This window comes from Trichosurus vulpecula, chromosome 3 (genome assembly GCF_011100635.1).
Source record: "Trichosurus vulpecula isolate mTriVul1 chromosome 3, mTriVul1.pri, whole genome shotgun sequence".
Classification (NCBI taxonomy): Eukaryota; Metazoa; Chordata; class Mammalia; order Diprotodontia; family Phalangeridae; genus Trichosurus; species Trichosurus vulpecula.
This window is the reverse complement of record NC_050575.1, coordinates 176,409,618-176,436,205: the sequence shown is the minus strand read 5'-3', so window position 1 is coordinate 176,436,205 and position 26,588 is coordinate 176,409,618. Positions and strand designations below refer to the sequence as shown.

The window sequence follows — 26,588 nt, the reverse complement described above, 5'->3', positions numbered from 1 at the left end:
GATAGGACCAAAGTAGATCCTAGCTGCTTGCTCAGCAACCATCACCCTAAAGAAGATCCCAGGTGCTCCTGCCCCACTCTGAGGGATTACACTTGGATGTGTTCCCCCCTAGAAGGTTATTGCCACAGATTAAGAGTCCATTTACTCTTCCCTGTGTCCATCTGCCAAAGACTTCCATCCAACAGAGGAGGAGGCCACAGAGGGCATCAAGCCTCCTGACCCAGCATCCCTTTTAGGGGCTATCCCTAGCCTCTGGCACAGTGCCTAATACAATACTTAATAAATGTTTATTGAACTGAACTGCCAGCATGGTACAGTGGAAGAACACATCTGGTGGAAGCAGAGGACCCAAGTTCAAATCCCACCTCTGAAGCAATTCATTTATCTCCCAAGTGCTAATTTTCTCACCTGTGAAATGAAGTGATTTCTGCTGGAGATCCCTACTCCATTATGCTGTAGGTGTCTCCCCCTAAACCTACCTTTCCTCCCAACTTCCCTATTTCCTTTTAGAAAGGTACCATCATCCTTCTAGTTAGCCAGGTTTCCAGTCTCTGGGTCATCCTCAACCCTTTGCTCTCCCTCACCCCTCAAGGTCAGTTAGTTGCCAAGCCTTGTCAATTTTACCGTCATCATACACTGGACATCCATTCCTTTCTCCCTTTCCATGGCCAGCACCCTGGTTCAGGGCCTCTCCCTTCCAATAGCCTCCTAATTGATCTCCCTGATTCTTGAGTTTCTCCTCCTGTCCAATAACCAAATCAGCAAGATTCAGGGCTACACAACCACTTTGTGTTTATGGAATTCAGAAGACTAGTTATTGGCCTGGCTCTCTCCTCTCCAGGCACTGAAAACATCTCAAAGGCCAGACCTAAACAGAGGCAAACATGCTGCCAGGGAGAAAAAAGCTTTATGTGCCAACGTGATATTCCTAAAGCACAGGTCTGACTGAGTTACACCCCGGCTCAAAATGTGTCAGCAGTTTCCTATTGCCTCTAGGATAAAATACAAATTCCCCCGTTGTGCCTTTAAAGCCCTTCACAATCTGCCTCCAACATTTTTTTTTCCAGAATGATTTCATATCACTCCCTCCCACTTTATGTTCCAGACAAACTGACCCACTTGCCATTCCATTTCCAGTCACAATGTCTTTGTAAACACTATTCCCCCAAATCTGAAATGTCCTCTCCTCTCACTTCTGCCTCTTAAAATCCCAAACTCCATTCAGGCTCACCTCAAGTAGAACAACTGACAAAGGTCTTTCCCTATCTCCCCAATTATTACTGCTCCCCCATCCCAAAATTACTATTATATGTATATACACATACATCTATACATGTGTATACGCTCATGTGCACGCATGCACATACACACACACACACACACACACACACACACAGCTAGCTGGCACAGACGGCCTGGAGTCTGGGAGACTCATCTTCCTGAGTTCAAATCTGGCCTCAGACACTTACTGGTTGTGTGACTCTGGGCAAATCACTCAACCTTGTTTGCCTCAGTTTCTTCATCTGCAAAATGAGCTGGAGAAAGAAATGGCAAACCATTCCAATATCTTTACCAAGAAAACCTCAAACGATGTCATGAAGGGTCAAACAAGACTGAAAAAGACTGAACACACACACACACACACACACACACACACACACACCTGTTTACAATTGCGTGTCCCCCTGTAAAATGCAAGCTATTTGAAGGGCTGTCATTTTCCCCTTGATCCCCCAGCACCTAACAGAGTGCCAGACACATACTAAGAACTTAATAAATGCTTGTTGAGGAGGCGGAGCCAAAATGGCAGAGTAAAGTCAAGGACTCACCTAAGCTCTCCCCCAAGCCCTCTAAACAAATTCTGGAGCATCAGAGCCCACAAAAAGACAGAGTGAAACAATTTTCCACCCTAAGACAACTTAGAAGGTCAGCAAGAAAAGTCTGTGGCACCAGGGGGAGAGAGGAGCACAGGCTGCACCAGACCAGACTGGGCCCCAGAAAACCAGGAGTAGGCTTTGGGGCAACTGAATCAGTGGCAGCAGTGCTGTTTTCCAAACCTCTCAGCCCACAGATGGTAAGTGAATAGGACAGCGGGTCAGAAGGAGATTTACAGGGGTCCTTATACTGGCAGTAGGGGCTGAACTCTGTTGCATTACCTATACCTGAATCTGGAGTCCCATTGCAAGGAGGAGCACTAGCATAAGAGACTTGGTGGCCACAGGGGAGCAGGGATCCTGGTCAAAGTTCCAGGGTTGAAAAGAGTGCTTGCGGTCACTCACAAACCAGTGCTTAGTACAGAAGAGTCGTAAACACACCTCTCCCTTTGGCTTGGAAGAGCCAAAAACTTACAGGTCCCTCGAATTACCTCTGAAAACAGTTGCACAAAAAACCTGAAGCTTGGGACAGTGCCCCCTCCACTTAGGAAGCAGAGCCCCACTTTAGCAGAGAGTTAAAAGTCAAGAAATAAGCTGGAAAATGAGCAAACAGGGAAAAAAAATTCTGACCAATGCTTATTGAATTAAATCCATCCCTCCTCTCAACTTTTCTATTTTTCTGGAAGGCACCACCATTTTTGCAACCTGAGTCACCCTTGACTCTTCACTCTCCCTTACCTCCCTCATCTGAATCAGCTTTCAATTCTACCTCAACAGCTTTCACCCTCTTCTCTCTACTTCTGTGGTCAGCATTCTACTCAGGCCCTCATTATTTCTCCCCTGGACTATTCCAATAGTCTCCTAATTGGCCTCCATATTTTCATTCTCTTCTGTATAACCATCATCCTTCCACAGAGCCTTCAAATTCTTATTTCTTAAACATGAATCTGACTATGTCATTCTCCTACTCAAAAAGCTCCAGTAACTCCCATTTTCTTCTAAGAGAAAGAAAGGAAGGAAGAAAGGAAGAAAGAGAAAAAGAAGGAAGGAAGGAAGGCCCTAAGACTGGCATTTAAAGCCCTAAATACCAGATGTGGGAAGACTGTCACTCTGACAAACTACTGGTGGAACTATGAAGTGATCCATTTTCTAGATTTCAGTTTGGAATTATGCAACACAAGGAAGTAAACTGTTTGTGCCCTTTGCCCCAGAAATTCAACTGCTGCACATATGCTTTCCCCACCCCCCACCCCAAGAAGTCACACTCAGAAACAAAGATACCAAAAACTTCATAGTAGCCTTCTTTGTGATCCCAAAGAGCTAGAAATGAGGCAGGTGTCATCGATAAGGGAATAATCAGAATAACCAAAGAGACTATGATATGGGCAGCTAAGTGGTGCAGTAAACAGAACATTGGCCCTGGAGTCAGGAGGACCTGAGTTCAAATTTGACCTCAGACACTTACCAGCTGTGTGACCCTGGGCTACTCACTTAACCCTGATTGCCTCAAAAAGAGAAAGAGACACAGAGAGAGAGAGAGACTATGTGATATTAATGTGATATAAAATTACTATACAGCTCAGTAAGAAATGACAAATATAAGGCATTCACTGAAACATGTATAAATTTGTATGAACCAATACAGAAGACATAAGGAGAACTAGGACTCTAATGAAGAGATACAAGAAGACATCTCCAACCTATTCTTTAGTGGAGGTTAAGAGGCCCATAGGTGTTATACATTGTTCTCAGTACAATGTTTTCACAACTTCTTCAGTTGTGCTACCTTTTTTTCCTCTCTAAAAATTATAATCTGTCATATGGGATGGCTCTCTAGACGGGGAAAGAATATGCATGAGATGTATGGTGATGTAAGACAGAATGTAACAGTAAAAACCTGAAAAAAAGAAGCAGAACCAAGAGAATAATATACCCAGACTATAGCAATATAAATAAAAGAACATGAAAAAAGTTAAATTTAGTAACATAAAAGCAAATGAAGGTTCAAAACAAGAGATGAGGAAGTATATCTCATTCTTCATGGATAGTTGGGGGAGGTTGCGACAGGATATTGTCTAAATTGTCAGACATGGTCTTTATATGAGTTATTTGGGCTTAATTGCTCTTCTTTATCACAAAGGGGAGATTCTCTCTGGAGCAGAGACTGGAAGACTTAAGGAAGTAAAGACAAAAGGTGTCAATAAAAATTTTTTAAAAACAAAAAGGCTAAATGAGTAATTGTGGGGTATGGTGTATAGGGATTCTTTTTACAAAGCACAGGGTGTAATGATGGCCAAAAAATTCCCTTCCAATCCTGAAATGCATCGATTCCAAACTTTTGCTTAGGTTGTCCCCCACTTGTCCTCCTCACCTCAACCTCTAAGGATCTGAAACTAACTTTCTTCAAGGCTCAGCTGGGTGTGGTGTGGTCTCCTTTGACAAAAAGCTTTTCCTAATCCTCTCCAATACACATCAACCAGCTGGTCAGTACACAGTCTTTTCAAATTACCTGGGATATATTTGTGTGTGTGTTGTAAGCCTGATAGAAAGTAAACTCCTGGTGGGCACGTTAATTTTGGTCTTTATATTAAGAGAGGTTCTATAGAAATGTTTCTTTTTCTTGTTGCTGTTATGGGAGGAAGTAATGGAAAGAGTAGTGAAAGGCAAAGGCCCCGAATCTGAATCCTGACTGCAGCTCACCCTGGGTGACCTCAGCAGGTCACCTAACCAGATAGGCAAAATGAAAGGGATTCTCTGATCCCCAGTCTAGCACTGTTTCTCTATTGACCAGTAATCCTGAGGGTCTTCCCCTCCCAGTTTGACTTTTTTTTCTTTTTTCTAATTAAAGGGACCAGCCCTTAACTCACTTCTTAAAGAGGCCTATTCGCTGAATGGGCGTTACCTCCCTCGAAGTGAGAACCTGAAAAGGCCTTAGCCTAAAAGGGTCAGGGTCTCCCATTGTATCCTGGGCCACTGGACCCAGATGGTTCTGGAGAACAGAGTGAGGCTGACGACCTTGCACAGCCCTCCCTCACTCAAATCAAAGTCAACTGCAAGTCATGTCATCATTTTCCTGATGTCATGGTCCTCTTCGAAAATGAAGGACAAATAAAACACAAGCACAGTGCAACCTTACAATAATAGGCACTTAGATATTTGTTGAAAAGAACTGAATGTTCCAATGGCTTGATCAGCCATGGGATTCAAGGGAGGTATGTCCAGGCATCTCTGGCCACAACCTCCCAGCAGAAGTAAAGTTCAGTGAGTGATCTTTCCTATACTCTAACTCACAAATCCCAAAAGAAACAGTAGAGCAGGGACAGGGTTCCTCCTCACAGCCAGGCTCATCTGTCCTCCCCAGAGGAAAGGATTCCCTCATCTGGGAGCATTCTTTATTCTCAGTCAACTTACACTTTCCTCAGATTGTTTTCCATGACTCTAAGCCACCCATTCCTCAGAGTTTAAAGTTAACTGTGCCATAAAGTACCATACTCGAGCTCACCTGTGGTTTGATGCTGCCCTGACAGGAGAGGGCATACCCACAAGGAAAGATGCAGGAGGCTACTTGGCATTCCAGCTTTCACCTTGGTGTCTCTGCAGGGGTTGTCCCCCTGGACTGGGACACTCTCCCTTCCTCCTGGTAGGATCCCAAGCTTCCTACAGGGCATGCTACGAGAACATCTTCTTCCAGGAGGAGTCCCTTTCCAAGGTTAGTGGTCCCCTTCTACATCAAACTTACTCTGCATTTACTTTGTTTCTATTTTATGACTATTTAGTTGTGAATACATTTCCCCAGGGAGTACAGAAGCTCTCTGAGGACAGGAACTTTTATTTCCTGTCTCTAAAGTTCTTCCTCTTAACACAGTCCCTGGCACTCAGTTAAAGATTGTCAATTGAAAGCCACCCACCTCCTTGAGGAACTACTCCAAAGTCCAGACTTAGCGCCTGTCAAATGGTAGGCATTTAATAAAAAATAACAGTTGCTTAACACTATTCGTGACATCTTGCTACGTATGGCTCCTGTCACCTACCAAGTGGACAAGGAACTGGAACTTGGACTCAAGAAGGCAAATTTGGAGGCAAATCCCACTCATACTCATGCTAGGTGTGATACCCTGGACAAGTCATTTAACTTGTCTATGCCTCAGTTTCTTCATCTGTAAAATGAGGGAGATGTACTCAATGGAGCCCTTCCAGCTCCAAAGCTAAGGACCCATATGAACCTACCAAAGGACAGAAATATTTGAACTATTCAAGCCACCAGAGTCATTGCTCTGTCAATACTTAACAAAAGCTATTAACGCTTATGCCCTTTGAGCCCTGTAATTGTGCTTTGGGAAACATAAACCAAGGAAATAACAAGAAAGAAAATTGTAAAAAGATGTTCATAGCTCAAAATTTTTTTTTAAAAAATGAATGTTAAAAATTATCTTTGCATATAATTGAGGGAAAATAAAATATTATTTAAAAAAGAAAAAGATGTTCATAGCAGCAATACATAGTGGGGTACCAAGGGGGAATCTCCTTAAGGGGGAACACCCCCTGATCCCATCTAGTAAGTAAGCCTTAGTAGAATAATCTTATGCCAGAAGCACAGAAGCCAAATGACTTTTCTAGGATCACACTACTGCACTGAATCAGAGGCAGGATGACAACCTACATTTCTCTAACAAGCCCAGGATACTAATACACCCTAAAAGGCAGTACTGTTATAAGAGCAAAAAACTAGGAAGCTGCTAAAGGCTCCCACGGGAACAGTAGGAAGAGAGCAGGCAGGCTCTAGTATGTGAAACTCGGTGATACTGGGGAGCCAGGATCACTGAGCCAAATGCCAGCTCTGGGGCTGTATTGAAATGTTTATATAAAAATAACGTTTACTGAAAAAAAAAAAAAGCAAAATTCAATGTGTACATAAAATGCTGTACAAACATAGGAATGAGCCTTAAGGACACAAGAGACTCCTGAGGGACAGAAAGAGCTTAATGCTTTGTTTTCTGCAAAGTTGTTGAAGTTCATAATTTTAAAAACCATTAAGATCAACTTTCCCTTCAGCTAAGCAGAATAAACAAAGCCAAAGCTAAGAGGAAACGTCTTTCTTGAGCTTTGAAATCATTTCCCTGACAGGCAGAACCTCACATGCTTTCACCTGTGGATTCTGCTCTTTACAAGTTGGAGGTAACTGGATACGTGCATTACCATAAGCCTTCTTTTAAAACTACTGGCTTTTTTTTGGACCCAAGCAGCCCCATATAGTTCTCTGAGCCCCTGGCAGGGCTGACCAGATCATCTCCAGGCAGACAAATGAGCTATAACAGACAAGGAGTTCCTTCTACTCCACTTCCTCAAAGGTCATATTCAAGTAAATTCTATCCCCAAGTCCCCCACCAGAGGTAATCAGAGGTGACTGAGGGCTAGGAAGGAGGAGATGGCAGGACAGCAGCTCCTCGACTTAGTCTTAAGGGTAGATGTCCCCTCTGACCCAGGCACATCTTGCCTTTGGTCTCAGAGGGTGAACAAAGGCCAGGTGGGGACCTCTGCCACCAGCCCCAGCCCTAACAGTCAGTAATCACTCTTCAAGATAGCCAGAGGACTTAGGGCCTATACCCTGAGGAGGAGCAAAAGCCTCGAGGAAAGGAAAAGCCAAGGTGAGGGGCAAGTCTGGAGCCCCACCTCTGCTCTGGGGCAGCTCCAAGATAAGATCCCATCTCCCAGCCCCAGGGCCCGCCCACACAACCTGCCCTCACTAGCTCTCTCTGTAATGAATACACTCAGCCAGTGGCAGATGGGAGCAGCACAGCGGAGGCTCGAAATATTAAACTCTACCTGGGCACAGGACACCACAAACAGTTTCAAATTCCTCGGGAGGAGAGACAGCACGATCTAGATTCCACAAAGGAAGGCAGAAAAATGTGGCAGGCCATGCGCCAGGAACCAGGAAGGAACTGCTCAAATATTCCAGCTACCAGCAGGGGCTTTCCACTCAATCAGCGCTGGACTTTAACAAGGAAGCCGCAGGATGGGCCTCCAACGGGCAAGGGCACAGCTTCCAGCCATGCCTCGATTGAAAAGAATGATGATATCTGCATGGCAGTGCCCTTTCGGAAAGGGAGTTCCAGGTGAGGGCCTGGCGTAATGGGGACACCGCCCCTCCCCATTCAAGGATGTCTGGCTGCTCCCTAAGCACGGGCACAGGCTTAGGTTACAATCACATCTCATAGGAGCAGTCCTAGAAAGAACAGCTAGCTCTCTCACATGAGCATTAGCCTAGATCACACCACAGGACAGCAGGGCCCACACCTGTAACTAACCATGGGCTACCCCAACAGAAATGTCACAGGGAGAACAACCACAGATCAAGGGACTCACACACCTAACAGGCCTACACGCTCATTGGGGGTCTCCTACAGTGAAGGCTTCAAAGGAAGAGACAGGAAGGTTTGGCCATTGCCAGAGGTTGTGGAGTAGAAAAGGTGAGACCCTAGACAGAAAACAGGCCTCTCCTGAATGACAGGCTTCCTCTGACCAAGGCGGGGAAGGAGCTCCCAATGAATCACCAAGCACCTAGGAATCCTCCAGGTCACAGAAGCCCCATCTCTAACTCTTAAATAACTAGCCTCAGACCACCTACCAGGCTAGGGCAAGGCTTGCTCCATGCTCAAAGTTGCACAAAGCCAGCCCAAATTAACTCTCCTACCACAGTACTCAGCCTTAGCCCTCTGATGCACTCCCAATACCACAAGCAAGCTATTTCCAACACATACCCAAAGGGTCTACACATAACCACAAAAGCAAAGCATTCTAGTGTCAAGGGAAAACTTCCAAGACACTCCCAACTTCAGCTTCCTGAATTTAAGGGAAAACTAGTCACTGAAGCAGCAGCAGCAAGAGAGAAATACTCTCCATGAGTGATATCACTATATCCATCCCCTCATCTTTACAGAGAACCCTGCTACACATCTAAGGCTGGGCTTGCTCAGGGAACACAGAACAGCCAATTCCATGAGAACAGTCCCCTCATCTTGCCCTGGCTAGCAAGAGCCCTAAGGGAGGAAGACTTGAGTCACTCAAGCCAGTAATGATGTTTCCCTCTTAGATGGGTGCTTGCTCAATTTCATCATAACAACTGGCTTCCCCTACCTGCAGGACAAACAAGAAACCTCACTTTGCTCCTTTTCTGGGCCTGTGGAGTAGGTGAGCCTGAATTCTAGATGGAGAAGGTAAGAAAAAGTCCTTGGGGAATTAGGAAAGGAGAGGCATCAATGGCCATAATCTGAACTATTGGGATGAGGCCAGGGCAAGTCCTGAAAAAAAGGCATGGAGCTATCCCTCAGCCAACCCTCTGGCCTATATGTGCCCCACTGACCACCATGTACCCCCTCAGAAATAGAGGCCTAGCTCTCCAAGCCAGCCCAGAAGGATATCAAGATTAGCAGATGACTCACACATACATACACCATGCTAACTCCTAAAATGGTCGCTGGAGAAAGGCAAAAAAGAAATATAACAAAGGAGCTCTAGCTCTCTGAGGGGCCCTACCAAGATCAAGGTCCAGGATTGGTTAGAGAACACTTTAATCCAAATGATGAGACCCCCCTGGTGGAGAGCTTCCAAGCACAGACATGCCAAAAGGCTGAGCGCAGAGCTAGCTCGAGCTATCTCGAGCTATCTCCTAGCCCCCTGCCTTTACTAAGGACCTCAGTGCCATATGGCTCAGGAGCCCTCTGTGTGAAACAGGAGGGATAAGCAAGGAGAGTCAACCCTGTCTCAGCTCCCTCCCAAGGAGGCGGACACAGGGACCCACAGAGACAAACAGAGACAAACTAGCGAGTTCAACAACAGGCTTACAGAAATCATCTAAAGGTCTATGCTGCCTTCCTACTCACAGCTTGGCTGCTGTGAGGCTAACTCATAACCCCAATGTCACAGACTGTGCCCCTAAATCATAATCGATGGCTATTGGTCACTAGTGGGACCGGGTGGAATGGAGAATGGCTCAGGGCAGACCATCCCCACTGCCACAGAAACATAATACATAATACTGGATAAACAGTGTCATCTCTATACAAACTACAGCACATTATTGTCTTGTCTGTGGACTTGCCCTTTGTCCTTTTATCCCTTTAAATGACAAACCCAAAAGGCAGAGAAACCATTCTCTAGATGTAATGAGGAGGCCAAACAGGCTGCCACACCACTGATCAGTCTCTCTGACTATCTTCACTCACCATAGAAACCAAGTCCTAACACTGGGTGGGGCCTAACGCTGATCACTGCTCTTTGGCGGAAATAAGCTGGTCAGCCATTCACCTGGAACATTTATTTACTGACTGCTGCTTCCCTCTTGGCTGAGCATTTATAAAATCTCAACAGGGAAACAGGCCTTCCCACATAGAGGATTAGCACTAAGCCTGACCAGCTGCTTCAATCGGCTTGTACGCAGGAACCTCTAAAACTCACAAGCCACCTAATACAGGGCCAGTTAACCTGGGGGGCAGGGGCCTCTAACAATCCCACTATTCTTGTGCCTCTCCAGTTACCACCATAGAGTGATGTTCTGGCTGCCCCCACGGATAGCACTCCCAGTTTTGGGCCAAGCCCCAAAGCTCATGGCAGCCACAGCAGAAAATGCCTTGCCAACAACCAGCCCTCTACGGAGCAGAGGGAAAGAGAGAGGCAGAAGCCCAAGAACCAAAAGGGAGTCAGGCCCAGAGAGGGAGAAAAGCCTAGAAGAGGTAGGCTTCTGTGACTTCCACTGCCGTGTGCTTATATAAACAGTATCACCTGCCCCATGGGGACTTTGACCAAAAGAGTTTAACACACCAGGGCAGATTGGTCACGGCTCAGCCTCAGCTTCAAAGCTGAGCTTTCCCAGCTTTCACAAGTGCCTTTTTGTTCTCTGTTCACACTACACAAAGCCCCAGCTTGTGTTACATTCCTATCCTCAGATTCTAGGCCCATGAGCCAAACACCAACCCCAACTTCAGGGGACAGCTGGGAGTTCAGAACCCTGGCTGTCCTCCCATCATCACCCCTCATCCACAGTAACACCTCTCTCTCTCCCCAACTGTAACATGCCAAGTGGCCTATACCCATCAACTAGCAATGAGAAAACCTACATATACTCTCACCCAATTCACTTCCCCACTTTCTGCCTGGTGCTCAAATCCTCCCTCCTCACTCTCAATGTCTACCCAGGATGCTGTCTGGAAAATGCCTTTCAGCTATTCCTGTAGACCAGATAGATAAGGTATCCTCTGCAAAGAACTTGGCCTTGGAATACCTCAGGAAGTATGAGTTGGGAAAATGAGTCACTGATTATAGTGTGGCTCAATGAGGCAATGAGGAGATTAATTGTAGGTATCTGTGGATTGTCAATAAAAAAAAATAAGATAATGAATAGACCATATCAGTTCTCAAACATGAGACAATAAACTGTCTTGTGTCAATGATGACAAGGTCCTAAACATGAAGTAAAAAAATATGCTGAGATGTAGCCATCATATGTATAAGTCCACAACAGGAGCTAAAACCAACACAATTTGTTTAAGAAGTCCCACTTGGCCACCACCTGCCTGTGTGACAAAATCAAGGGCATACTAAGATTTAGATGGTTGCTCCACAAAACAGAGGTATTCCAGAATCACACAGAAAAAGGGGAAAGAACTAGTATGGAGATGAAAAGGCCTCGTGCAGTAGATGGAATAGTGGGCCTAGAGTCAAGAAGACTTGAGTTCAAATCCAGCCTTAGACAAATACTAGCTGTGTGATCCTGGGCAAGTCACTTAACCTCTATTTGCCTCAGTTGGTTTTTTTCCAACTATAAAATGGGGATAATAACAGCATCCACCTGGCAAGGTTGTTGTGAGGGTCAAATGATATGCCTGGCACATAGTAGGCACTCTATAAATGCTTATTCCCTTCCCCTCTTCCTAGGAGACTACATAACTTTGCCTTGGGCTGGGCCAGTCTACCTCTGCACACACTCAACAAACTTTTTCAGAAACAGAAGATTCTTCATACTATGGTATCAATCATAAAGGCAATATTGGCTTTAAAACCCTAGGTTTTAAAGATTTCAATAATATATAACAAACTGGAGCAACACTCATGTGGTTAGGGGTCACTTCTCCATTATCAAATGGACCTCACCCACTTTTATCTCACCTTTCTTCCAAAGAGTACGAATACCGAGAAACTCTCAAATATCCCTATGTGAGGCAGGGCAGAAAGACAGCAAGGGCAACTACAGGGCTTCAGTGAAGTGACTCATCCCAGGACACAGTCATTGCCTGGGTCTGTGACCCGGGGCTCCCAACTCTTTGCCCAGGGTCACAAGGACAACTCATCAGAAGAGCAGCGGGAATAATACTGAGACTCAGGCTGGCAGATGACAATTCCAAAAAGTCTAAATCTTAAGGCAACATGGAATTTGCCACCCAGAGACTTTGTGCCAGGAAACTGAGGCCGGCTATGTCCAGATAAGGCCAAGTTTTAGCCAACATTCACTCCCACAGCTGCCAATAATAACAGTAGCACCAACAACTGATTTTATGCCTGTTTCAAAGTTTACGGAGCATTTTACATACATTATCTCATTTGAGCCTCATGACAACCCTATGAGCTAAGTACTAAAGATATGCGCATTCTACAGATGAGGAAACCAAAGCTCAAAGAGCTTTGTAAAAACAGAACTGTTCCCATGGCCACAGAATAAATTAAGCATCAAGACGTAGGATGTGCCCCTAGGTCTTCCTAAGTCCAGCACCATCCAGGGTGCCGTTCTGCCCCTCCCCCCTTGGTTAGGTAGCAGGAATTTGCTGATGAGAATGGAAGGAAGGGGGTAATGAGGGCAGAGGCTCAAGTACAGAAGTGACAGTAAGAGTTCCTCTCAGTAGTCTAGCACTTCCTCCACTAACGGGGTGGAAAAACCAGGAAGCCTGGAGGGAGGGCAGGCCAGAAGACACTCCCAGGAACAGCAGCCAGGAAAAACTTCCTTTGGGCATACCCAACTCCCACACAGGTCCCAGCTGCCCCACCCCAGACTCAGGTGTATAGAAGAAAAGGCAGCAGGAACCAGAGACAGAGGCTTAGACAAAATGATGTAAAAATCACTTAAAAGGCCAAAGGCAGTCTCTAGGAATACCCATCAGTCTCTACTTCCTCCTTACAACTTAAACAAGTATAAAACACAATTTGCTGGCAAATACATTAGCCAAAGATCCACTCAGGGGAAGACACAACACAGCAGAATCTTTCCCCGGACATCAGACCACTAGCCCAGATAACCCTGAAAGTAGACTCCTAGAAACTGAAGCAATAAGACCCCCAAGGATGCAGAATGACACTTGCAGATCTAAAGCTGCAGCAGCCTGGGGGGGGGGTGGGGTGAGAGGGACTTCCCAGGGCCAAAGACCTCCCCAACTTAACTCAGGGAGAGAAGGGGAGAAGGCATGGTCTCTTGTAGGCTTCTAGGCCAGGCCAAAGTTGCCTGTCACTCCTCCTGGCTTCTAATTTCTCTTCTTCCCAAGAAAAGGCACAGGGTAGTGGAAAGCATATTTAACTGGGTTCTAACCTTGGCTCCCTCACCAACTCACTATATGATCTTAGAGGGCCAGGGGAACCAATACCACAGCAATCATTGCCAGTGACTAAGCTTGGAAGGAAAAAACTTCCAGAAGAATTTCTTAGAAGTCTTCATTTCCTTCAAAGCCCACCCTCAAATGCCATCGCAGGTTCTTAACTTGGGGGTCCATGAACTTACATTTAAACACATTATTCTGAGGAGTTTGTAAACTTCACCAGAACACAACAGAGAAAATGATTAGGAACCCTCCTCTACATGAAGACTTTCCAGATCCAATGCCTCTCCCCTGCCCCCAGCTACTGGTTCCACCCCCTCCAAAATAACCTTGTATTTTGTATATAAGTAATGTTGCCTCCCTGTCTAGATTATAAACTCCTCAAGGACAGAAACTGTTTCACTTTTCTGCAGACACTTAATAAACGTTTTTGGTTTGTTGGTTTTTCTTTTTTTTTGAGAAGCAGCTAGGTTGTACAGTGGATAAGAAAGCACTGGATCTGGAGTCAGGAAGACATGAGTTCAAATTCAGACTCCGATACTTCCTAGCTATATAAACCTGAGCAAGTTTTTAACATTGGTCCACATCAGTTTCTTCAACTGCAAAATGGGGGTTATAATAGTAGCACCTACCTCCCAGAGTTGTTATGAGGATCAAATGATATAATGTTTGTGAAGGGCTTGGAAAACCTTAAAATGCTAAATAAATAATAGTTAATAATAACAGTTTTTATTGAGAAGTGGCTCTGTGTATTTCCAAAAGGAAACAGTTTGCAGGACCAGCACCCTTTTCCCCTTGTTTTTCTACTCCATGATCACAGACTACAAAATCTGAGTCCAGCCAATCACTTCACAAATGCATATGATTGTTAAATAGGTACATTTCACAATGTTAGTGGACCTAAGAACGGGTCCAGCCATTCTAGAAAGCAATTTGGAACTGTACCCAAAAAGCTATTAAGCTGTGTATACCCTCTGGTCCAGCCATATCACTACTAGGCCTATACCCCAAAGAGATCAAAGAAAGAAGAAAAGGACCCATATGTACAAAAAAAAAGCTGCTCTTTTCATGGTGGCAAAGAATTACAAACTGAGGGAGTGCCCATTAATTGGAGAACAGATAAACAAGTTATGGTATCTGGATGTAATGGAATATTACTGAACTGTAAGAAATTACGAAAAGGATGGTTTCAGAGAAACCTGGGATGACTTGTATGAACTGATACAAAATGAAGTGAGCAGAACCAGGAGAATAATTTATACAACAATAACAATATTATCAAGACAAAGAACTTTAAAAGTTAAAGTTTAAACTTTAAAAGTTTAAAAGACTTAGGAATTCTGATCAACACAATGACCAACAACAGTTCCAGAAGACTCATGATGAAACATGCTATCTACCTCCAGATAGAGCTGATGGACTCAGAGAAAAGGTTGAGGTTTATGTTTTTTACATGACCAATTTGGGAATTTGTATTGCTTGACTATACATGTTTATGACAGGTTTTTTTTTTCTTATTTTCTCAATTGAGGAAAGAGGGAGGGGAAGGTGGAAAGGAAAGACTCTGGATTTAGAAATAAAATAACAGAACTAGGAGAACATTGTACACAGTAACAGCAAAAGTCTAAGAATCATCAATTTAGCTACTTTGATGAAGACAATTCCAAAGAACCCATGACGAAAAATGCTATCCACCTCCAGGGAGAGAACTGATGATCTCTCAATGCAGAATGAAGCTTACTTTTTTTTTAACCTTCATCTTGATTATTTTATGTTTGTGTTTTCTTTTGCAACATGGCTAATATGGACATATATTTTACATGACCTCATATGTATAATCAAAATAAAAGTGCTTGTCTTCTCAAGGAGGGGAGGGGCAAGAGGGAGGGAGAGAATTTGGAACTCAAAGGTTTACAAAAGGAGGTCCAAAAAAATTTACACATAATTGGGAAATACTTAAGAAACAAATAAAAATATTTTTTTAAATAACGGAAAAATACAATAGAATTTTTTTAAAGGATTTACAACAAATGACAGAGAAGGTATTAACAAAAGCTCATTCCTCCATTACTAAGGCCCATTGCTCATAACATATGTCAGAGATGTCACTGGCTGACTTAGGGTGTTACCACAGTTGACTACAGCTTTGTGAAGTGATAATTCATATTTTGAAATCACTTTAATATCTACAAAGCACTTTTCTCACAACCACCCTGGGAGATATAACAAGTATCATTATCAGAAATAGATTTAGAAAAGTCAAATGATTTGCCAGTGGTCATACAGACAATATATACTTAAAATGGGATTCAACCCCAAGTTGCCTGACTCTTTGTACTGCATGAAGTGCTGCCTCTGACGAATGTGAAAGAGACAAGTGATGCTGTGTGTCCAAGGGCAGAAGCAGCTGCCCTGAATCAATGCTGTGAATGAAGGTATTGCTCCCAGTAGGGCCCTGGCCAGGCCTACCTACTCACCTGAAAGAAGCCATCTGGCCTCTCCCTTCTTTTTCTGGAACTATTCTGGTGATCACTGACAGGCTCGGTCACCTCCACAACTTCCCAAGGTCAAACCCCCTTTTCTCCTGGCTCAGGCTCAAGCTGACTTCCCTGTCAACTTCTTCAACCTCTCTTCTTCCAAACTAGTTTATTGGAAAGTGCATTACCTTTCCTATATCTAGGAACGTCTGTCCTTCTGTTCTCACCTCTCTTCACCTCCCAAAAAATTTTTATTAGCCCCTTCTATAGCCTAAGACCCTGAGTGTCCTCAGCTCCCTCAGCCTCTATTTCTTAGTTGCCAAACACCCTATCCAGGGTGGGGAACCTGAGGCCTCAAGGCCACATGTGGTCCTCTAGGTCTTCAAGTCTGGCCCTTTTGAAGTTTGGATTCAGTCAAAGGGCCGAATTTGAGGATCTAGAGGGCCACATGCGGCCTCAAGACCACAGGTCTCCCCACCCTTGCAGGTCTAGATCAAGAGTTCTTAACTATTCTGGGTCATGGATCCCTTTTGCAGTCTGATGAAATCTACAAAGGTTTTCTCAGAATAATGTTTTTAAATCATTAAGAGAAATGCTAAAAATCAGTTCAAGGTTAGTAAAAATAAAAATATAATTTTTTTTCCTATCCAAGTTTGTGGACTCTTGAAATCTACCCATGGACACCCCACCTTTGTAGACCCTGCCCTAGACAATCTATGCTCCTTAGTCCTAAAGCCCCATCATCTCAAACACCATTAGACCACAGTCTCCTAGAGGTGAGAGATGGCTGAACAAAGATGCTGTCTCTTTCCATTTTTGTCTTAATGCAAGGAAGGGAGGTAGGGGTGGCCCAGTGAACAGATCACTGCCCTTAGAATTGGAAACCTGGGTTTAAATCCCTTTGTTCTCCAGATGTATGACAATGAGCAACTCACTTATACACTTCAAGTCTTCATTTCCCAATCCATAGAAGGGAGATAATAATGAGGATCATAATGAGGAAAATGCCTTCTTGTAAATTTTAAAATGCCATATAAATATGAATCACTATGGACATGAGAGACCCTAGCCCAGGTAGGTAACCTGTGGCCTTGAAGACACTTGTGGCCTTCTAGGTTCTTGGGTACGGCCTTTTGACCAAGTCCAAGTTTTACAGAACAAATCCTTTTATTGAGATTTGTTCTATGAAGTTTGGATTCAGTCAAAGGGCTGCACTTGAGAACCTAGAGGCCACATGAGGCCTCAGGTCCAAAGGCTCCCTACCCCTGCCCTAGCCCGAGGTCAAATGACACAAGGCAATAAAGGACCTGGGATAACTGGGGAAGCTGATGTCTAAGGATTGGAGAGATATAGCAAGGGGACAAGGAGGAGGGCACCAAGACCAAGAGAGAAGAGGGTAGCCAAAAAGAATAGTTTAATTTTTTAATGGCAAATAGGAAAGAAAAAGTGATGGAGTAAGGTTAGTGGGTAGGTTTGTCTGCTAAAGTAGAGGCTGCCGTCAGGGGGATGAGAAGAGGGAAAGCCCCACAAGGACAGAAATGAGGATGAAATAGTGGAGAAATGGGATAACCAGATTTTAGAAACAGGCTTTGCTAAGAAAGAGGCAGGTATGAAAGATGACATAAGGGACCAGACACGGCACTGAGAGGATGTGCGAATAAGAAAGGGAGAGGGACCAGCGGGTGGGAATTATTGCTACCAACTGGGATGGCAGAGCTTCAGCACAGAGGATAAAGAAGGGCTGGGTTTGACTGCTATTAAGCCATGATAATTCCAAATACTAAGAGGACATTCAAGTGTCTTGCTGAGATGACGAAGCACTGACTGGAATTAAGGGCCAAGGGCCAGTGATAAACCATGATGGCAGAAGACCACCCCAAAGGAACAGATGTAGAGAGAAAACAAGGCAAGACCTAACCCCTGGAAGAGACCCCGGCAATGAGAGGGAAGGGAGATGCAGAAAAAAGGGAAGAAGGGCAATATGGAGAAGAGAACCAAGGAAGGAAATACCCTGTAATTTAGTGCCAGAATGTGAGGGATATATGCAACATCTAGGAGAGGGGAAGAGAAAAGGGGCCCTTGGATTAGTCTTGGAAAAGCTGCTAGAGGCTTTAAACAAGAGAACTTTTGGGAACTTGATGTAAAGCAAAAGTCACATTAGGAGGATCTGGGAGGAAAAGAATGAGAAGCCTTGGAAATAAACAACTCACTCAGGAAGCTCTGAAATGAATGGGAGAAGTCACCATTAGCGAGACAAGTAGGGCTGACCGGGGTATGCTGTTAAGATACTTGTCAGACCCAGTTTCACTCCCAAAGGAGCCCCTTGTCACCCCACCAATAGGGAAGTGATATGGTATTTACTAGCCTTGGAATTTGCCCCGAGGTTAAACAAAGAACAGGAAACAACCCGGAAAATTTTCAGTTTTTCTGTAAAAGGCATTGACAGGGAGGGGCTCTGTAAAGCACCGTGCTCAGGTACAGGGTACAAAGGGTTAGGCTGGCACTGCCTCTTCCCCTTCCCCCTCACCCCCCAAGAACAAGTAAGGCTGGAAAGGGGTTGGCTCTGGTCAGAAAGGTAGTCAGACACAAATCTGAGAGTCTATATCTAGCCTTCAAGTTACATAGCCTGGTTCTTATGGTATTTGCCATTCATAGGATTTAAGGACTTTAAAAAACTATCTGGTCCAAACCTCCCATCTTTCATGAGGAAAATGAAGCCCAGAGAGATGAAGAGAATGTATCCAAGGTCACACAGAGAGTAAGCAGCCAAACCTGGATTTGAACCCAAGGCTTCTGACTCTACTTAAATCCAGTGCCCTTCCCATTATACATCCCACAGCCTCTCCCTTTTTCTTACTCAGTTATGGTCAATATACCCCTTTGAATTCCTTCAGAGGTCAAGACTTGTAGCAAGAATATTGCTTCCTCCTAATACACTCAAGAGCTCAGTACAATCTGCTCTCCTCCACTCATCTCATTAAATACAGGAGAGGCCTAGGGGTGGGGTGGTTCATGTGAGCTCACCGAAGGAGAGTAAAAAGCCAAGAGAATGGGACAGAGTCAGCAGGTGATTGGGGACAAAGAGAGTCCAAGAAAGGAGAGCAAGCCCAACCCTATAAGAACAGGCTCCACCACTAAGAGCCATCTAGGGATGAGTCAGTTCTCCCATTTTTGCAAATCACAGAGAGTAAAGGCAACCAAAAAAGTCCTTCACAGAAGGTAAGAGCGTAACCCCCATTATAACAATGCTCCGTCTGGATCTGGAAATAAGGTAGATCCATTCATAGTTCTGAGACTTCAACACTCAATACAGAGAAAGCTGGTTGGGGCATGTAGTTAATGGGGCCCAGTGATAGCCCTGCCCCATGACAACAGCATTAAATAAAAAGGAATTAACAAGCCTGTTAATTCCATGTGGCCACTCCGGTTTCTGAGGGCTCCAGAAAGCTAAGGCTTTGAGCCTGGATAAATTTCAGTTTCTACTCACAAGGTTTGGAGGATTTGTGGATTTACCAGCCAGAGCTGGCACCACTTGCAGTAGGAACAAAAAAGACCTCCCACAGGAGGGAAACATTCTACAATGCTTTTCTGTGAAAAAGCCAAAAGAGAAAATACACTCCTAACTTTAGAAATCGAAGTAGAGGTACCCAGGTTCCTAAGGAAAAAAAAAAAGGTGGGTCTTAAGGGGACTCAAAGGTGAAGAAATGCATAAAGCTCCATCCAACCCAGAATGCTGTCCAAAGAATCAACTTGCCCTAATTTCTCATGGGTAGCAACAAGCTTCCTGAGGTTCTCCTAGGACTTCTAATCTGAGCTTGGATTCAGCTGAAAACTAAGTAAAGGACCCAAAAGGACATTGTGAATGTCACACAAGGTCAGTAAACTTTGCCACTTGCCGATGACAATCCTTTAAGACAGAGGCATCCCCAGTCAGATCAAAATGTAATTGGGAAATATTTAACAAAATTAAAATGCAATAGAACATAGATACATGTTAATAGGTGGTTTTCTAAGTCATTATGCAGCCCGAACAGGGGTTAGTGGCCCTCATTTCTATTTGAGTTTAATGTCACATTGCCACTTTAAGGGAGAGGAACTGGATCTTTATTTCATTAATATAGGGAACACCCAAATACAGCAACTCCCTCTCACCAATTCAGACCAGCACCTTTTCAGCAACTGGCCTAGAGTAATGAGAGGTAAAGAGAATTGCCCAGGGTCACAAAGCCAGTAGCTTTCAGCGCTAGGACAAATTTGGGTCTTTCTGACTGAGACCTACTCTCTATCCTCTTGTCCTATAGCCACTGAAATGGACATAGCCATAGCCAATTTGGGGCTGACCTAAACTTCTTTCCCACTTGCGTACTCTTCAGCTGACAAGCTATCTGAACAATAGCTCCAGGTGAGACCCTACAGGTTTTTCCTGCCACAGCTACTTTTCTCCCCTCAGGGGAGGCCTGAAGAGCTGAACTTTCTTCCTTGGGATGAGGCTACGGATCACAGGATCAGAAGATTGGAGATTTAGAGCTGAAAAGAACTTCAGAGGTCATCTGGTCATCTAGTCCCATCTCCCTCCTTGTTTTACAGATGAGGGCTAGAGATGTGAATTTATGTACCTAAGGTCACTCAAGGAGTGTCAAGTAGCAGAAATGGGACTCAAACGCTGGCTGGTCCTTTTATTCCAACGCCAGCGTTCTTTCTAAAGTTTTCATGCAAATGGGAGTTGCCTACCAAGCAGAAAAACAGCACATCAGTTAAGTTCTTTCTTAAAGCAGGCCCCTCTTCCTATTTGAGTGGCAAACCTTGGGTAGGTACACCACATTGCTGCCACCACCTTGCTATAACAGGGGCACGTTCCATCCTGTGTAAGAGTGCTGTAATGACAAAATAGTTAGTATGGGATATTTTGACTCCTCTGTAAACTATGACTAGGGAATTTTCTAATCTATACCCACAGGTACCTGCCGAGAGGGCAAAGACATCATGGGGAAAAGCTCAAATGCTTAATTTGAGGGAGGTCCGTTTCTTGTATCAAACAATTGTTTTTAACTATCCAAATATCTCCATCAACTGGGCACAACCACCTGGACCAGAACAAGCTAATATTGTGTCCCTTGGTCTCTGAACATTCAGAAGAGAGCACCTGAACAGCAGTTGCAACCAATTTCAACAATTTATGACCTGACTACAGATTTGGAACAAAGAAAAGCGGCAGAAATCAGAAAAATGCTGATGTTCTTTTCTCTCTCTTTTTTTTTCATTTCATTGTCGTTTTCCACTAACCATTCCAGTTCCAATAAAGCCCTCTCTTGTGATAAATAAATTCAGTCCAGAAGGAAGCTTTACTTCACAGCTATCACTTTGGCAAAGGAGACAGAAAATAAGAAAGGAAAATGTTAGCGGGGTTATCATGGGAAGGCAGGCACACTAATAATCTGCTGGTAGAGTTGTAAATTGGTCCAATTGTTCTAAAAACAATTTGGAATTACACCCAAAACATCACTAAGCCATGGGTATGCTCTGACCCAGGGATACGATATTAGGAAGTGAAAAACAGAGTGAAAGATCTCAGACATATAAAAATATTTATAGCAGATTTTTTTGGAGGGGAATAACAAAGAACTGGAAACAAAGTGGATGCCCACTGACCAGAAAATATCTGAACAAATTGTAGCATACAAACTTAATGGAACATTATTGTGATGAAAGAAAAGAATTTAAAAAAAAAAAAAAGGAAGGTCGAGGGCATACTTGGGGCAGCTAGGTGGCACAGTGAGTAGAGCATCGGCCCTGGAGTCAGGAGGACCTGAGACATTTGACACACTTACTAGCTGTGTGACCTTGGGCAAGTCACTTAACCCCAATTGCCATGCCTTCCTCCCTCCAAAAAAAAAAATGAAAAGAATTCAACTTGGGAAGGCTTATTTTGAACTGATGCCAACTGAAATAAAAATAACCAGAAAAACAATTTACGTGATGACCACAATAATTAAAGGAAAACTACATCAAAAACCTTCAGAATTCTGATCAATAGTGACCTATCATGACCTTGAGAACTTTTTTTTGAAACATGTCTCCCAAGTCTTAACAGAGAGGTGACAGACTTAAAGGTTACTGAATGAGGCTTACACTTTTCAAACATGGTTAATGTATTGATTTGCTTTGTTTGACTATATTTATAAGAGAAGGCTCTATTAGAGCAAGGATGGCCAGTGATAAAATGGCTGTGAAGGATAAGGAGATAAAAAAAATATCAATAAAGCTTTTCTTTCTTTCTCTTTGAGAGGCTGGGAACATTCATCAAGTGCTAGTCAAAGTGTCTATCGCTTGATCACACGTTTTTCTTCCTAGCTAGGCAGACCTCTGGTATCTCTCATTCAGTGTTACCTTTTTCCTTGAGGACCCAATCTTGGTCAGACAGGACTTCTTTAGGGATAAGTAGCCCCCAATCACTTCAATTTCATGGACAGTGGGATAACGTTTCTTGAGTAACATCCCCACATTCTCATGGGATGCTTCAGGATCTTCAAGAGTTTTCCCTTTCCACTGGTCTTCCTCCTCCTCTTCCTCAGCATACAGTTCCCCATTTGGTGGACTGAGGCTCACCCCAGGGGTAGCTGGTTTCCTATTAGGCACCACCGTGAATGTATTGTTGCTCCGGTAGTGAACTTCAGATTTGCTGTTAGGCAGAGAGGGATGAGGTCGATAATGAGGAGCATCAGGGAGTCTGAAAACTGGTTTGGCCTCATGGTAGGATTCATCATCTGAATCTACCTCATCAATATAAGTAACAGGGAGCGCTGGTCTACTGGGCTCTTCAGGAATCTGGGTAACTGAGGAACTGAGGGATGTGTCAGAAATCTCAAAGCCTCCACAAGGCTCTTGTTTGGAAGGTCTCTCTATGGTCGGGGGTGTCAGTACCTCCCCTTGCCATTTGTGGTTCGCCTCTGAGAGAGCTGTGGCTATTTTTTTCTGAGGATCCCCTTCCTCAGCTGCCTGCAGGGCCTCACCCCCCAAGTGTTTCCTATATGCAGGTACAACTTCCTGTGGGTGCTGGCTCCCATTTTCCAGAGGTATATGAGTCAAATGGCCAGACTGAGAAGAGACACTGGACTTTCCCTTTGGCTGCTCAAAGGCTTTGCTCCCCACTGGATGGCCAGCCCTGGAGCCCAGCACTTCCACCCTGGGCTTGGGGATGAAGACAAAGGAGTTTTTGGAGTTCATTCGGAGGTTGGCCAAGGCCTTAGCCTGGACATCCTCATCAGAGATAGTCTCCATATCTGGCTTGGGGGCGGGCCTGATCTCAAAAGAGTCATTGGTGCTGGTGGCTGCAAAAACCCACCTTCGCTGACTGGGAGTGGCACTGGCCAGGCTGTGTTTGGGGAATGTGGAAGGGGCAGCTGGAGTGGCACTGGGTCCCCCATTGGCACTGCCCGTCGGGCAAGGGCCAGGGGAAGGGTTGAGGATAGGTGCCTCCTCCTCAGCATTTGGCTGCCGATTGTCTGTGCCTTTGGAAGTACTGGAAGAGGATGGCACAGGCCCACCCACTGCAGGGAGGCCATTGGCAGGACCCAGATGGGGCTCCGGGGTGGCCTCGATGGCAGGCCCATTTGGTACCGTCCGGCCTCCTCTGGCCAGACCCCGGGGGTGGACAGTGAAAGAGTTGCTGCCGGTCTTCTGGAGGAAGTCACTGAGCCGGGATGGCGCAGCTGCTGATGCCTGCTCCCTCTGGAACCAGGCGGCTCTCTCTCCCACGCTGGGAGTACTGGGTCCAGGGCTGGGCGGGGAGGGGGAGGTGGCCGAGCTCCGCTGCTCGGCGGCAGAAGGCTTTGGCACCAGAGGCCGGCTCCGTTCAGGACTCCCGCGACGCCGAGGCGGGGATAGGGCCCGGGACCGTGACTCGCCGCTAGCTAGCTGGGAATCGAACTTCTCCAACAGACGGCTGACTCTGCCCGGCTGCGCTGCCGCCTCCGCCGCTGCGCGGGGGGTCTCGTAGATCACCACCTCTGCGGCCCGGATCTCCGCCACGGAGCAGCCACGCCGGGCCAGTAGCTGCTGCACTGGGTCCGAGTTCGGACTCGGGCCGGCGGGGCTCACCTCGTAGGGCCGTTGGCCGGGCAAGAAGCCGGGCTCGGACTCGATGATGAGGATGTTGTCGGCGCGAATGGTGCGGATGCCTGGGACGCGGCTGTAGAGCTCCAGCAGCTGCTGCACCGGTCGCCCTGTCGAGGACCGGGCCCCGGGCGCCGCGCCGCGCCCCCTCCGCTGCCGCTTGCGCTCGGTTTCCAGCCGCATGAAGGGGTTCTCCCGCAGGGGTCCCAAGCTATCGGCCAGCACCAGCCGCTCCGCCGCAGGTGCCTGCTCCCCTGGGCACTCGCCTCCAGCCCCGGCCGTAATTCCAGCTGCAGCCTCGACTCCGACCCCAGCGTCGGCCCCTCCGGCCAAGCCCCGGGGCCCAGCCCCCAGGCTCGCCAGCTTGGCTCGCTTCCTCTCCAGGATCTCCCGTTTCCATGCCGGCAGCACTGAACGGGAGCCGGATCCCGCCAGTCCATCGAGGCCCGGCGGCCGCCGAGGCTCAAGGCTCGTCATGGTACCGTGCAGAGCGAGATGAGGCGAAGCCGGGCAAATACGCCCCAGCGATAGCGCCCGGCAACCTGCCTGGCGGGCTGGTGGACTGATGGAACTGCCCCGGCTCGCCTGACCCCCACTGCTACCCGCTTTCCCATCTGTGACCACACCCCTATTCTCTGGGCCGCCTCCCATTGGAGAAAGGCCCCTCGGGACCCGCCCCATGTGTGCCAGGGCCACCTATGGCAGACGGGGAAGGGTCGTCCCGCTGCCCACGGGGGGGAGGAATTCTGTTCATTGGCCAGTGACCTTTCTTGCTCCGCCCTCTGAGATAAAGGACTGTTCATTGGGGAATACCATCATCACCAAGACCGGTGCTTATTGGGAAAAGACCCCACAGACTCGCCCAGTATGTGCCAGCAGCACCTATTGGGAAAACTGGGGGCGGAGTGAGGCGAGGGGAACGCCCTCTCCCCGTGCCCCCCTTTAAGAACTCTTCTTATTGGCTAACGATTACACTCGCTCAATCCCCTGGGGGAAAGCACCCTTAATTGGGTAAGACTCCATCACCCGGGCAAGCGCCCAATTGGGGAAAGGCACTTTAGACCCTCCTCTTGGGTCGTCATGGTGTATTCTAATTACTTTTGCTCCTCCTGCTATTCCCTCAGAAGACACTAATGTGGGCAACAAAGTCCCTACTAGGGTGGAAAAGGGAGGGTCCTGGCCCGCAGCCCAGACACTTGTATCACAGAGAGAGAGCTTCGAGCTATGAGTGATTAAACCTGGGTTCCGCCTCTCCGTGTGACCGTGAGCCTTGTTCCTGTTGGCCCAAGGAGGCAGCCCGGGGTAAATTGGAGGTAATAGGAATGAGCCTAGTTCTCTAGCATGACACTAGCACAAATTCTCTCTGCTGTCTCTGTGTGGTTCCAGCGTGGACTCCTAGGAGGGCAGAAGGCAAAGATTTTTGTTGTTCAGTAGTATCCTACACTACGAGGCCCATGAACTTTGTCCATAGGATTTCCTTGGCAAAGATACTGGATCGGTTTGCCATTTCCATCTCCAGTGTGTCCTCATTTTACAGAAAAGGAGGTGAGACAAATAGGGAATTAAGTGTCTTGCCCAGCTAGCGTCTGAGTGAAACAGCTAGCATCGGGGACCGAATTAGAATTCGGGTCTTCCTGACTGCAGGCGCCACCTAGCTACCCAAGCAGAGGTTAGGCCAACTCTGCTCAGTAAAAGTGGGGCCCTTCATTTCCTCTACAAACTTGCCTCTCTTCTCATGGTATTTTGCTTTTATGGGGAAATATAAACAGAAACTTTTGGCATGGATCATAGGATCATAGACTTAGAGCTGAAACATTCATTGGAGGTCATCCAATCCGGTCATTTTACACATGATGGGGAAAACAGTAGGGTTTCCAAGATCCCAATATCTGAACAGTTCACAATACCCTCTAGGGTGCCCTTTAATCCAGAGAAAGCATAACCTGACCAGAATATCTTCTTTATGTTTGTTTCCTTCAGTTATGCCAAGTGAAATCCAGTGGTGGGAAAAGCCTAGGATTGTGAACCAAGGGACTGATGTGAGAGCCTAAGCCAGAAGAAGCCAAAATAACTAACACCAGCTGTGTTCCTAAGATTGCTAACTTTTCATCTCATTTTCTCCCATTTCCTTGGATGCCTTACTCCTACATTACAGTCAAGGGAAATTATTCACCTCCCACTCCAAAGTCCTAGTAGTAAAATGAAATCTGCCTCCAGCCAGCACCACTGGTTGGCCAGGAAAACATCCACACCCAGGGCTGCAACAGACTGGATGCTCTTGACCTCACCAATTTTTCCCAGGTTACATTAGTGTTTACCTAACTAAAGTGGGCTAACTGAGGAAAGTAATGAGATATGGAAATATTTGGGTAAAAGGAAGAGGGATTGTGAAAATTTGGTGCATCAACACAGGATTTATATAAAGTTTTAGGATATGCAAAATATTTTGTATACGTTACCTTATTTGAGCCTCACAACAATCCTGTAAAGAGCTATACAGAAATATACAAATGTAAAGATACATAGAAATGCACATTATGTAATCT

The 26,588-nt window shown here is 45.8% G+C and overlaps 1 protein-coding gene across 1 annotated transcript in view; it reads right to left on the bottom strand.

The window, feature by feature from the left end:
• The window catches only part of TPRN (taperin), a 36,244-nt gene extending 11,590 nt beyond the window's left edge, over nt 1-24,654 (bottom strand). The window contains exon 1 of the mRNA XM_036749228.1: nt 22,318-24,654. Coding sequence (XP_036605123.1) covers nt 22,318-24,519 — 2,202 coding nt within the window. The 5' untranslated portion in view covers nt 24,520-24,654. The remainder of the gene's footprint in view (nt 1-22,317) is intronic.
• Between the last annotated feature and the right edge of the window lie 1,934 nt (nt 24,655-26,588).